This window comes from Cynoglossus semilaevis, chromosome 10, assembly GCF_000523025.1.
Source record: "Cynoglossus semilaevis isolate Cse_v1.0 chromosome 10, Cse_v1.0, whole genome shotgun sequence".
In the NCBI taxonomy this organism is placed as follows: domain Eukaryota; kingdom Metazoa; phylum Chordata; class Actinopteri; order Pleuronectiformes; family Cynoglossidae; genus Cynoglossus; species Cynoglossus semilaevis.
In genome coordinates this window covers 15322490-15336596 of record NC_024316.1, presented here as the reverse complement: position 1 = coordinate 15336596, position 14107 = coordinate 15322490, and the positions used below count along the sequence as shown (strand labels likewise).

At 37.8% G+C, this 14107-nt stretch overlaps 2 protein-coding genes across 2 annotated transcripts in view; both read left to right on the top strand.

The window, feature by feature from the left end:
* ankrd52a (ankyrin repeat domain 52a) overlaps positions 1-7377 on the top strand; it is a 23083-nt gene extending 15706 nt beyond the window's left edge. The window contains exons 29-33 of the mRNA XM_025059724.1: positions 3568-3629; positions 4090-4224; positions 5331-5439; positions 6659-6784; positions 7288-7377. Coding sequence (XP_024915492.1) covers positions 3568-3629; positions 4090-4139 — 112 coding nt within the window. The 3' untranslated portion in view covers positions 4140-4224; positions 5331-5439; positions 6659-6784; positions 7288-7377. The remainder of the gene's footprint in view (positions 1-3567; positions 3630-4089; positions 4225-5330; positions 5440-6658; positions 6785-7287) is intronic.
* On the top strand, positions 4198-13979 carry LOC103385249 (6-phosphofructo-2-kinase/fructose-2,6-bisphosphatase 2-like). Its single transcript, XM_008319064.3, has 16 exons — positions 4198-4224; positions 5331-5439; positions 6659-6784; positions 7288-7384; positions 7561-7627; positions 7724-7798; positions 7878-7934; positions 8023-8147; positions 8889-9096; positions 9228-9374; positions 9468-9572; positions 9674-9803; positions 11524-11586; positions 11664-11728; positions 12607-12807; positions 13485-13979. The coding sequence occupies exons 2-16, from the start codon at positions 5367-5369 to the stop codon at positions 13536-13538; spliced, it is 1593 nt and encodes a 530-aa protein (XP_008317286.1). The 5' UTR covers positions 4198-4224; positions 5331-5366; the 3' UTR covers positions 13539-13979.
* Positions 13980-14107: the final 128 nt, after the last annotated feature.

The window sequence follows — 14107 nt, the reverse complement described above, 5'->3', positions numbered from 1 at the left end:
GGGTGGGTTGTGCGACGACTCGCGAGCGTGAAAACGTTGGAATTGATTGTCGATAACACTTCAACTGTAGAAAGATTGATTGTTCTCATTTCTGTGGGTCAGAACCTCACGTTGTGGATTCGACATCAACTTTAGGCAAACTGTTGTGACTGTGTGGCAAACTGATTGTGTTGTATTACTTTAGAGTAGACTGACTACAAGTAGGGGTTTGCAGTAGTAGCTGTGTGCAGTGTTAATAACGGTGTGATCATACTATAGAAGTGACTTATTAACGTTATTGTTGTCTTACTACCACATTAAGGCATGAATCATCTCTCAAGCTGACCTCGTTTGAAAGGGACAAAAGATGAAAGTGCAATAACCTTGTGTTTCTCTTTGCTTCCTCGTTTGGAGAATTAAAAAAAAAAGCAACAAAAAAAAAAAATAAAAATAACGCCCTTTCTGTTGACACCAAACATCAGTTGTCTGTAGCAAATGAAGAATTTCGAGCAGTCCTCTTTGTTTGTTTCCAGAGTGGTGGCATTTGATAGTGGAGTGAGTGATATTCCGTTCTTAAAACTGTGATCAATATTTGACTTTTGAAAAAGCTGCCTGCTCAGAGAGAATGGTGCACAAGTTTTCTGATAGATTCGAGTAGGTGTGAGTGTGTGTTTGTGTGTGCGCCTGCGCGTGTGCGTGCATTTTTTTTCCCTAGTAGATGGATTTTGATGGTATCGTAGTTTGGACTTCAGGTTTTATAGCCAGTAGACATGTTCATTTGCATGTGTAGATGTGTATATGCATCCTCTTCCTCTTTGAATGAAACGTCTTTTTTGGAAAATATTTAGACCTGCTGTCGACGATAAATGTGGAGAAAAGGAACTAAGAAATGCCTTATATTTGTTTTTCGATGTTCAGCATTAAGGGTTCTCTACCTGTTCCTACCTTTTTTCCAGTGTGTAGCCTGAAGCTTGTACAGTTAAGATACTCAACAGATTTCTATCTACTGAACAGCCTGTTTTCACAATTTGTCATTGGAGGTCCTGTGATGATTTTAGAGAAACATTCCCCTTGAAAGTGCCGTTTGTTTTCACCAGCAACAGATGTGGTTAAGGGGGGAATTTAGTTTCACAAAAGGAAAAAAAATGTTAGGAACATTCTCCAGTGCTGAGCGGTGTTGAAGGTTAAAAAAAAAAAGTATTTGTGCAGGTGAACTAAGGCAGCAATCTTCTGACGGAGCACCTTACGGACTCGCTCCCTCCTGTGAGTCCACGTAGGAAGTGGTCTCATGTCATGCTTGATAACTCTAAAACAGAGCCATATTGCAGAATTAGCCCATGACAAACCCCCCTTTGAATGTGCTATTAGGAATAGCCTCTACTGTAGAAGGATGTGTAGTGCATGTTCTGTGGCATTTAAGTAGTGATAATCCCTATTTTCATGTTTTTATGTTTAGTCCGTTTCACTGTAAATGTTACCAACCACCTCATTGAAACCAACAAGCTATTACAATCCTCTCAACTGGACTTAAAGCAGGAGTTGATCTGCTGCTGAGGCAGCCTTAATTTTTTTCCAAATAAGAAAAAAGGGTTACCTGGTTTACTGAGTGGCTTTTCTGGAGAAATACAAAGGAGCCCTTGTTTTGAGTGGAAGGACTTTGAATCAGGGCATGTGATGAGTTACAATCAAATAGTTTCATATGCACCTTCGAATAATAATAATAATAAAAAACAAAAAAGACAAAAAAGTTGGCTCGTCCGCCCAACATTCCAAAGTTGATTTCATATTTTTTCAGTCCTGTCCCGATAATTTTTGCTTTGCTGGTGAATGGAGAGGGCACGTGTGTCAATGACAGGGTTCCCGGTTTTAGCCTAACGCTGATTACCTCATTTACAAATCTGCAAATATACTACTCTACTGTGTCTAAAGGAGTCAATGCCATCACCAGCAGCGTGGTCTTCAGACCTGTGATGACAACAGGACCAATGACGTTACTCTGAAATTAGCCAATCTAAAAATAAGACTAGTCTGGAAAAATAGGGTAAAGACGTGCTTACAATTATTTTGTAAAGCTGAGTGCGGCCTCTTAATTGTTGTTGTAAAAAAAATATTTCTTTTTTTTTTTTTTCTCCATTTAGTAAAACAGCTGCTGCTCTAGTCACGTCAACCGTCAACACACTTCTTGGTTTTCATCACGACTGAAAATTGTCAGATAAATGTACAACTGTGCAAAAGGTGAGACGTAAAAAAAAACAAAATTAGAGGCACTCTGATCTCAGACGTGGACTGGAGCAGCAGCTGCTGGTAGTAGCATGGTTCAAGAAGTGGAGCTGTCGCACGCCTGGTGTATCTCATGATTATTTCAGTGAATGATCGTGTTTGCATCACTTGCTGTTTTTCAGTAGCATTTCTCCTACCTCCTTGTTTTGCAGCCCTGAGTATTGTTTATCTCCACCTTTTCTGAATAATAATAAAAAAAAAGTGTTCCACAGTAAAGGAATACAGATTTATCATAAGCAATGGTAGTTCTAAAGTGTGCTTGGTTGTGCTGTATGTGTACATGTCTGTTTGACGTTGGAAAAAAAATATTTATGAGAAGCATTTATGCGACAAAAAACCACTGGAATGTGAAGCCAGACAAAGTTAAGATGCAGATAACGATGATAGTCTATCCCCTTTAACATTCAGTGGCCAATGGTCAGAGGAATCATCTGTAGGAAAATGAATAATAATGCATTGGCATTTTTTTTTTTTTTTTTGTTCCTCTCATCACGTTGTCTTTTCGTTTGGTCGTTTTCCTCTTGTACGTGTACTTCCTGTTCAGACCTACAGGACGCCCCATTTCAGTGTTTACAGCACCATTTTGGCTCAGTTGTGTTTATACCACAGGCTCCACATAGAAGGGTGGATTTGTAATTCTGTATGAGGGTGAACTTGTGCCCCTCAGCTGTATGCCTTTGAATCCATCTGTTTGCTCTGAACCAAATTTCTGCTCCATAGTCGTCTGTCTCCACACTGCCCTGACATTTGACATTGTGTTTGACTACAAGGGGTACAGGACAAGGTGAACGGTTTGAGGTTTTATGTTTCCCCCTGCTCAAAAGCCACTTTCCACCACTTACCTGTAATGTGTTTATTTCAGGACTGGAAACATCTTCAACATTATCCACCTCACTGTCTCACATAAACCTCAAGCCATTCATTCTTCTGTTTGTTTGTTTTTTTCTTTTCTCGACAATGCAATCCTGAAAGCACTTTGCCTTGTTATTCCTTTGTGTGAACATGTGAATGATAATTTGTTACAAAATGTTAAATATGTAAAAGATCATTCACTGTTTTGGAAAAACCTGCATCTGTCTTTCTGACGTTAAAAGAAAAAAAAACAATTTAGTGACATTGAATCTGAATCTATTTTATAAAATGTTTGCTGCAGCCAATTGGTCTTGTCATTCAGTATTGTGGCTTAGGGTTGTTTGTGTTCAATAAAGTGCTATTGCTAAATAGTTCCTGTGTCTGTTTTATTTATTTAATTGAACAGATTTTTAGCTTAGCATTAGCTAACACATTTGTCTCCTCCCTTTTCTGCAGGGTGTCCTCACCACCAGCTGGAGTACTGGACCGTGAATCATATAATACTGGGCGCATAGAAAGTATTTGTTTTATTTATTTATTTTGTCTCAGTTTCTGGTAGTCTGTATAGTAATTCATTTTAAAAACTGCTGCTGCAATTCCCAACGCTTGACTCTAAAATTTAAACTAACTTTAGCAAAGTTTAGTAAAAACTGTTTTTTAAATTGGGAAAAGGTCTTAACCCTAAATTTAGTGCATTTTTTTATGTCTAATAACAGCATTACATTACTCATTCAATACATGCTTATTGATTTGACTTTTTGTAGATTTTGTTTTTCAAAAATATAAATTTATTCAAAGCCAAGCTGGTTAAACCATCTGGGATAACGATTAAAAGAAAAACACTAAGTAATTGTGTAATATTCTAAGTAAATGTACAGAAAAAAACCTTAAACGATGAACTGTTTGCATGACGACTATTTATTTTGAAAAGACGGAAGTTGCGTTGACTTTTTCATCAAATGAATGGACTTCCGGCAGCGGGAGCAGCCGGGGGGCGGAGCCTCCATGTTTCTGGAGAAGGAGTCTGAACCTGAGGAAGCGGATAGAAACCAACGAATGGCTACGTTGTAACAACGAGGAAATTGTGTGTTATCGAACACTTCTGACTTACCGGTAAGTTTACATGAATGAAATTCACACAGGCTTCGTTAAAACAGACATTTTTACCCTAATTTCGCAACATTTTAGGTAATTAAAGAAGTGATGAACTTGAAGTGTTTGCACTATGCTAATGCATCAGTTGTGATGACGGGACTCACCTCTAAAACAGCATGGCGTTCGATAGTGTTAATGTCACTTAAGTATTAGTGATTACTTCATTGTAAACATTTAGTAGTCATGTAACACGGCACCAGGCCGCAGTGTTCTCTCATTTCCCCGAAGAAGTTATTAAACTGAACTAAAATACCTAAATGATGCCTCAAGGGGAAGTACCTCGGCGAAAAGGTATTTAACAACAAAGACATGACAACAACAGTTTTATTAAAATGTCGGCTTGTTTTAACTTCACCTTGACATGAAGGAGCTACATTTTGAGAGAGGAAATGGCGACTTAAAATAAAAAAAAAGATACTATTGAAACACAAGTTAATAATTTATTTTTCCTGTATAACAGAACGTTACCAGCAACACGAATAAGTTAGTTTAGAATAAATACACAAATAAAGAAATACTGAAAGTCCAATTTTTTAAATGCAAAGCATAAATAATATTTTTCATTATGTAGACTGTCAAATAAACATGGAATAAACGAAATAAATAGCACACAACTACTACTGTAAGTACTTGTAAGTAACCATGTCTAACTTGATGTCTTAGTGATGGTGAACTTTTTTGTTGTTGTGGACACAACATGGTATTTTGATGTGACCTTCACTTGTGAGTGTAGTTTAAATATTGTGAGTATTCAAAGTAAATGTATCCGACTTGTAGTCCCACAATACCACCTCTTGCAAGTATTCAAGAGAATGCACTTTAACTATACTTTTTCCTTTTAAATAATCCAAGGGATTGTTTAATAATCTTAGGTTCAAGTTTAATAATCCTGCACAGCCTCAATGTTGTCATCACCTGACAGATCTGAACACCAGCTGGTATCTCAGTGTGTGTGCAGTGTATCCATCCGTGTCCCTTTTGATGCTTCAGTGTTACCATGTGCAGACCAGAGATTTGGTGATGTCATCGTACAACTGACCCTTACACATATCTTGTTGTCCCAGCGCCGGCTGACATCAGGCAGCAGGACACATTACAGTATGGCTGCCACGCAGCAGAAACCGCTACCAGCGTCAGGGACGGTGGCTGAGTTCAAGAAGACAAAGAATTGCTGTGAGTCGTTTGTTTTTCTTTGTCAGCCTGTATGGTAAAACATTAACACCTTAGCCGAGCCACTAACCAATTATGTGTTAATGTTTTATCATTGTGGTTGTTGTTTTACTCTTAAAATATTATGATGCATTAGGGTCAGAAATCAGCAGGTTGTTTGGAACAAAAAACTCTCCAAAAAAAAAATGAATCATTTACCTTCATAACTTTGCTTTGACGTGACCCATGGAAATATACTGTCTATGTAACTGGTACAAAGAGTGAGATAAATAGTCTTTTACCATGTAAGAGCTTTTTAGTCAATCTTCAATTTTAATTGTTTTAATCACATCTTGACTGTGATTAATTATTTCTAGAAAATTATTAATTAGTAAGGCCTCATAGTGTTTAATTTATTATGATTGTTGGTTCTAGAATTTCAAATAAATAAGATAGTATAGCTAGTAGATAAATCAAGCCTTGTTAATGTATTTATAAAGTTACTATATATTTATTTTAATTACATTTAGCTTAAATAAAAAGCTAAAAAAAAACAAAGTCTCCAGTCTGTACTGCAGCTGTGTTGGTGGTACTTCAGCCTTCTCAGTGATGACGTACCCTCTGTTATTATTTGACACACTATTGTGGGTGTGTTTCCAAAGACATATTTCACCCTTCTATTGTGTAGAACAAACTGATAGTAGAGTGAACTGCTGGCCCAGTCTAAAAAGAACTACATTGAAATACATTTGTAACCCTCCCTTGTTCTATGTCTTAACATTCTAACATATCTTAAGATACTGGTAAAATCTTAAATCAAGTCTGATCTTGCTTGTTCTGTTAAGACCATTTTTTTTTTCTGGACAAAAGCGGGGAAATAAACATAGTTCAAATATTTTCCTCTTCATGTTGGAACCAGTCGAGCTTTAGTTGAACTGAGTTCTCCAGGTGACAGAACTCTGAGGAACATTATCCTTCCCATTGATAAAGATGAGAGCTGTGATATAGAGGAACAGTGTGAGATTGAACCTGGAGATCTTTACTGAATAGATCACAGTGTCTGTCACTCATTACTGTCACAGCCAGGACATGTCATGTATGTTTGTGAACTGTAATGTTCTTTCAGTTATCACATTGTGAACTTGAGATACTATTTAATATGATGAAATGAAAGTAACGTTATATTCTACACGTACAGCATGTATGTTGTATTAAAAAAAATATCTGTGTGCTCAAACTGCAGCCTGGGCCTCATACATGACCAATTCCCCAACTATGATAGTGATGATAGGGCTGCCTGCCAGAGGGAAGACTTACATGGCCAAGAAACTTACTCGCTACCTCAACTGGATTGGAGTGCCGACAAAGGGTTAGTGCAGAAGCATATATATATGTATTTTATATATTTTGTGTGTGTATATATATATATATACAGTATATGTGTGTGTGTGTGTGTATCCATGTGTGTGTAATACTGTATACACTTTTAAATGAATTGGTGTTTGTTTGTTTTGGGAGGAACCTTCCATTGTTTTCAGTACACTGACATCAGGTTGTCCCGTCAAATGACACGTTAGTGAATGTGTTTAATTAATTAGAGATTTTGCAGTAAATACATTTTGAAATTTTTTTTTTCCAAATGGCAGTATTTTTTTCAAATATAAAAAAAATAAGATACATTTTAGTTGATGGTAAATGAACCTACGTTCCCTGCCCTAGTTTTTATAGTGTTATCAGCTTCTTCTGTCATGAGGCCCATACTGTTATTGTAGTCTTTGTGGAATCTTAAGAAGCTGGTTAAGTTGTGAAATATAAGAAGGTCACCGACATGACAGAGTGCAGTGCTTTGAACACACCATTCCTGTCTTACAGTGTTTAACCTCGGAGTTTATCGAAGAGAAGCCGTCAAGTCCTACAAGTCCTATGACTTTTTCAGACATGACAATGAAGAGGCGATGAGAATAAGAAAGTAAGAGTTTCTCTGGCTTTTCTTCTCACCACACCCCTGACTCTGTTTCACTTCGGTGTTCCGAGAGCTTCCTTGTGTTCCTCAACAGATTGTTGACTGTACTAATTATTAGCTGCAGGCAAATGTAATGACATAGTGACGATTTCATGATTCATTTTCTAATTGTGTTTTTGCAGACAGTGTGCTCTGGTGGCTCTGGCTGATGTTAACGTTTATTTAAATGAAGAAGGAGGACAGATCGCTGTGAGGACATAAGTCATTTTTTTTTTTTACAAAATAAGAAATTAAATAGTAAAAACATAATAATTTATTTTATTTTTTAATTATTTTTTCTTCCAGGTCTTTGATGCTACCAACACAACCAGAGAGAGAAGGGACCTCATTCTCAATTTTGCCAAAGATAATGCTTTTAAGGTCAGCATTACATTCTGTTCACATAGAGTTTTTTGTTTGTTGTTTTCTCAACAGATTATCATTCCCTTTTTTTTGCCAGGTGTTTTTTGTGGAATCAATATGTGATGACCCAGATGTCATTGCTGCTAATATACTGGTAAATGACGAGTAATTACAAGAACCTGGTTTGTTCCTGAATTGTTAAGTCACTGTGAGTCATCACCACAAATGTCTCTGTCATAAAGGATGTGAAAGTGTCCAGCCCAGATTATCCTGAGAGGAACAGAGAGAGTGTCATGGAGGACTTCCTGAAGAGAATAGAGTGTTACAAAGTCACCTACCAACCGCTGGATCCAGACGAACACGACAAGTAAAACCTTTTTTTAAAGTTTACTTTAGTATACTCTATTATAGTTAGTGGTGGAATGTGATTAAATAAATTAACCCTTCTATGACTTTAGAGGATTTGTTCATTTTTATTAATTAGCAATATTTGACAAGATAAGTAAAAAGGTTTTGCCACTGCCACCTACTGGGCTAGAATGTTCATCAATTTTATCAATGCACCAGAAATTAGGTCTCTGAGAAAGCAGCTTTTAAAAATGATTTTTTCTCACTTTCTCTGTAACTACTTAAAACCATGTGTTCAACACACTGTAGCAACACAACAGTTTTACTCAAGTCATCTTTATTTGTGTAGCTCTATGCTCAAAGTACATGTAGCCTCAGTGGACAGTTTATGCTAAGAGTCTTCTCCCAAACACTCCTGTAACAAGGAATGGAGGAATATATAAACACTATTATATTACGTTCGTCTTTACAATTCAAAGTAGAGCAGAATTTTATAGAGTTTTACAAATATTTGATGCACACTGAACAGGCACATTTCTGGCCTGAGGGAATGTTTTTGGTCTCTTTTGGTAATAATAATAAAAAGTGCTGGGGCAGAATATGTCCAGCAGATGGAGCCATAAGATCGGCAGATTTTCTGCACCAACGTGAATGACAAATCTGTGTTGTTTTGAACTTGTTTTGAACTCTTTATGAACAACTCGCCGACAATTATTTCCTAAATATTGACCCACTGTTCTCTCTCCACTCTGACCAACAGGAATTTGTCCTTCATTCAGGTCATAAATGTTGGCTGCCGTTTCTTGGTCAACAGGGTGCAGGACTACATCCAGAGTAAAATCGTCTACTACCTCATGAACATCCACGTGCACTCGCACTCCATCTACCTCTGTCGCCACGGGGAGAGCCAACACAACACCGAGGGACGCATCGGAGGAGACTCTGAGCTGTCGGACAGAGGGAAAAAGGTTGAACTAAGACACATTTTTATACATTAAAGTTGAAAAGATGATGCAGATTCTCCAAGAGCCCAAATGAGATAAAACATCAGTTTATTCCTAACAACCTTAAAATTCCATCATCATTCCTCTCTTATCAGTTTGCAGCAGCTCTGAAGGATTTTGTTGAAGAACACAAGTTATCAGACCTGAAGGTTTGGACCAGCCAGCTGAGACGTACCATCCAGACGGCAGAGGAACTTGGGGTTCCTTACGAGCAGTGGAAGATCCTGAATGAGATCGATGCTGTGAGTTCTCTGCAGCATCATAGCAGGCGGTTTATTTAGACTCACTGATGGTCTGGTGCAGGAGTTCACTCTCAGTGTGTCTTTGTGTTTCAGGGAGTGTGTGAAGAGATGACTTACAAAATGATAGAGGAAACTTACCCAGAGGAGTTTTCCATGAGAGACCAAGACAAGTATAACTACCGCTACCCTGGAGGAGAGGTGAGAAAAGAAGTTCGTTAAAAAAAAAAACATACTGTAGATTCCAGACACAGATTATTTTTGCTTCTTATGTTGCTTTGTATTTAGTTTTTTTTTTTTAGTCCTACCAGGACCTGGTCCAGCGGCTGGAGCCTGTAATCATGGAGCTGGAACGCCAGGGCAATGTTCTGGTCATCTGTCATCAGGCCGTCATGCGCTGCTTACTCGCATACTTCCTGGATAAAGGAGCAGGTCAGATGATTTAATCTTTCTCTTTAGTTTTCCTCTTCAAACAGCTACTGTTTTAAAGACTTTATTCAAAATAATGGGATTCTTTCCCATATTTTGAACTGCTATTTGGCAAGACCATCTAAAAGTTATTTTAGGAAGCGTCCAACAAGGATTAGACGCATTCACTCATCTTTATGATACAAAAATAACTTTAAAAAAACCCACAGTCACTGTAAAAACTGCTGACCAAATGTAGGTGCTTTACAAATTAAGTCAAAGAATTAACATTTTTGTTAATTTTAAACATCTGGTATTACTCCTTAAATTACTGTCCAGGGGCTTTCAGTGTCTTTTTATGTATAAAATTGATTTTTTTTGAAGAGTTTTGTTGTGGATTGTGGATGTTTAAAAAGAATTTCCCCGGTGGATCTTTCTGTAGTAGTATATAGTATGTTCTCCTCCTCTTGTGTGGGTTTTCTCCAGAGCCTAAAAACATGCTCAGTAGGTTGAACAGTTCTGTTAGGCAACTGAATGTGAAATTTTCCAGTTGCCTAACAGAACTCTTCAACCTTGACCATGACTTGGATGACTGAGAATCTTAATAGACTTCATGCTCATGTTCATCAGACACACTAAATTGACCATAGAAATGAAAGTTGATTTATTGGTTTCCTGTAAAGGAATGAGCAGTAGGTGATGGGTGGGTGGAGGGAGACTGAGTCTTAGGAGAAAAATGATAAAAAAAGTTTAATCTTGCCAGTTGGAAGAGTTAAAAAGGAACAGACAGTATGATTTCCAACTGTGTTTCTTATCGCTGATGTGGTGCCATTGTTATTTTTAAATCTTCAGTGACAAATGTCTAACAGTCGATGCCCTGTTCCCACAACACCAGATTAGGACAACCTTGGAGTTGAGTTTTCCTCCAATCTAATCTTTGCTGTTGTTCCATCTGCAGCTTCTTCTGAGATACATTTATGAATAACCGGTCACAGTCTGCAGGTCATCCCAAGACAAAATAAAGTAGAATAAATCACAGATATTTTGTAACAATATCTACGAATCCTGTGTCTAATAATCTCTGTGGCTCTGAAGAGAATTCATTTTACGGTACTTTGTGTTTTTAGAAGACTTTTAGAAGTACTGTGTAACAGTTTTAGGCAAAGTTGTATATTCCCTGTTCCTTTATGTTGCTTCATTTTTTGTAGCTGTTTTCTTGTCTAAGTATTTAAAACTAATGCAAAAGAAAAATTAACAAATATTCCACAGCCAAAAAATAAATAATCCAGTCATTATAGGGTCACAGGGGACATTTCAATAGTACATTTAGTATAAATCTGAATGTGTTTTTTTTTTTTTTTGTGGCTGAGAGGGGAAGCTGAAAACCACCTCGTAGCTGGGGAAAAAGTCCTGTGCCCTGCCGAACAGAACCCTGATGTTTTTCTTCCTTTAGTTGAAGGCAAACACTTACAGTGACGACTTAAATAGAAATGACTTTTGACAATGGTCTGCGGTTTGGACGGCGGAGGGTTTCGTCAGCAGAAGAGACAATGTTCCCACACATGACCTGTTGTTTACAGATAAACAAACCACCCCTGTGTGGGCGGAGGTCTTGCGAGACATGAAGCAACACAGTCAGATGCTGTGATAAACCACAGAGTACAGCAGTTTGAATCACCGTCTTAAATACATACGAAAGGCTGTGGTTGTGAAATACTAACATACGTCTATTTTCTTTGTTCAGACGACCTCCCTTACCTGAAGTGCCCCCTTCACGCCGTCCTTAAACTCACCCCTGTGGCCTATGGTATGTGTCCACCTTCGGCGCCGTGAACCATGTTTTGATACATTGGTGACAATTCTACTCGTATCGTTCTCTTCTAGGTTGTAAAGTGGATGTGTTTGACCTTAAGGTGGAGGCTGTCAATACTCACAGGGACAGACCGCTGGTAAGATACAGTATATGCACTGTGTTATTGTTGTTCTTATTTCTATTTTCAGTTTTTGTAGTTTTACTTCTACAACTCCATAAAAATTGATGCCTGTGATTTTGTACAGAGGTGAAATAAGAGTTCTGTCAGAACAGAGAACTGACGCTACAGATCTAAGTACTAGCAGATTTCTTACTTACGTAAATATTTATTTACATATATATAATATTTATATATTGAGTAAATATTTATATAGTTACCTGGGTAAATCGTTATTCATCGGTTCTATAGTGTAGTGGTTATTATGCCTACACGTCTGCCTTACAAGCAGAAGGTCCTGGGTTTGAGCCCCAAAGGGAAACATATACTTAATCCTCCTCATGTCAGTAATGTCTGCTAAATGTTTTTGCGGTCACAAAATACTGCATACTGATGAAGGCAACCGTGGAGCGTGACTCTCCTTTGCGCTTTTAAAAAATCTGACTTGTTTGTGGACTTTGTTGTTGAAAAGTTCGCAGTTCACAGAGTAACACAACATTTCTCTTTTGAAGTTGATCAAAACAGTTTTATTAACATGTTTCATCTCCAGGCAGTTTTTTTTTTAGAAAAAAGAAATTGTTTCTTCCCTTCTGCATGTTTATTTTGTGTTCTCAGCACTGGCCATTTATCAGCATTTCAATGCAAACCTAAACTGTTCCTAAGAGCAACCAACCCTCTGAGCTCTTTCTCTGGAAGTGCTAATACAGCTGTCCCCATCTTGTGTAGTTCATGGTAATGAGATTGTGGTTTTGCTCCCGTCACAGTCCGTCTACTGAGGAGAGTGTGTGAAAACCACTGTAAAAGCCTCATTGTGTTCAACAGTCCCACGTTGTTCGTCTGTTTTGTCACTTCACCAGAAAACGGCTCACACTGAAGCAGCCACGCCTGCTTTCCTCAGAAGGAACAGCTTCACCCCACTGTCCAGCCAAGACCAGATCAAACGACCTCGTCTTTACAGCATGGGCAACCCACCTCAGACACGCACGTCCCAGGCCCCAGCTTTACCCAACATGCAATTCTCCGAGGCATCGGAAGGAGCGGAGTTAACGCGCAATGAGGTCAGTCTTCTAAACAGCATCTTATGCCAAATGCAGAGAACTGTACAGTGGTTAGTTGTACGTCAGGTGAACCATTTGAAATTAACGACAACAAAAGAGAGTTTTTTTAAATTCTTTCTCTTGATGCACAAATGTTTTGGTAGGTGTTTGACAGCAGGAGGTTTTAAAGTATAACACTGAGGGCCTCCCTCCAAGGAGTAAAAACAACTACTGCACCGCCATGAACCACACACATGCACAAGTGAAGTGCCATTAAATTTCATCATCTATGTTAAGGTTGCAGAATTTGACAAAAAAAGTTGAAGACTCCACAATCATATGCTGGAGGTTGAGTTGGTATTTTAAGCCAAAATTGCCTCCATGAAATGAAAACCTTTTTCCGAAACCCTTTTTGTGCCAACGTAAGTTAGACCATAATATAATTCTGCTTTTGCATTGGAGCTAATACATATTTAAATCTAAATAAAATCAAAGTTCAAAACTGCTCCGAATAACCTGAAACTTAAAGCAGTTTTTTAGTCAAGTTTTTCTACTACAGTAGAAAGAAGGATTGTTTTCCTCAGTCGGTGACTTCAGATTTTATTATTAGCTCAACATTCCATCAGTGCCAGTCAAAACAAGCTGCTGCCTCCCCCTCTGGTCTAGTACTCACAGTTCCCTTTCTCTCCGTCCCACAGAATTCGTTGGCCAGTTTCAGTGCTGGAGACACAGGTGAATGTGTGCGAAGCTAAACACAGCCATAGCCTAGAATATTATACAAAGCCATTGATATAACTCCTTTTAACTAGCAACAATATGACATTAATTTATATCCTGTTAGAACTCTTTGGTTTTATGTTGCCTTCTACATGTTGTGTGTGAATATGTTCACATTAACACTGAAGTAATATGTGAATTCAGTGAAGAAATTTAAGATTTGAATTACACTGGAAATGTTCTTGTTATTTAAAAACAGATTAACTACATGTTCAATTATCAGCTGAAACAAATATAGTTATCTGGTAAGGTGCCTTTCTTTAAAAGATTTTAAGTACAATGGCTGTAGCTGTGTTCCTGAAATGCAAAGTAATATAAGTTGGCAGTACCACTTGTTGTCACATGTCACCCTGAAACACACAAATCTTAATAAATGGAAACCCAAGTGTTGGGTTTGTGTTGAAAAACAACACCTGTTTTCATAAAACATTTGTCGGTAAACTACCAAAAACTTTGAAACTATACACAATGTTTATGGCCAGACTTTTACAATAAAGTGCCATTAAAATAAATCTTACACATTTATGAACTACACTCACTTCTG

Coding starts and splice junctions, on each gene's coding strand:
- LOC103385249 (XM_008319064.3), top strand. CDS start 5,367: ATGGCTGCCACGCAGCAGAAACCGCTACCAGCGTCAGGGACGGTGGCT. Junction 7,935..8,022: donor TCATTGCTGCTAATATACTG/GTAAATGACGAG, acceptor TCTGTCATAAAG/GATGTGAAAGTGTCCAGCCC. Junction 8,148..8,888: donor GATCCAGACGAACACGACAA/GTAAAACCTTTT, acceptor TCTGACCAACAG/GAATTTGTCCTTCATTCAGG.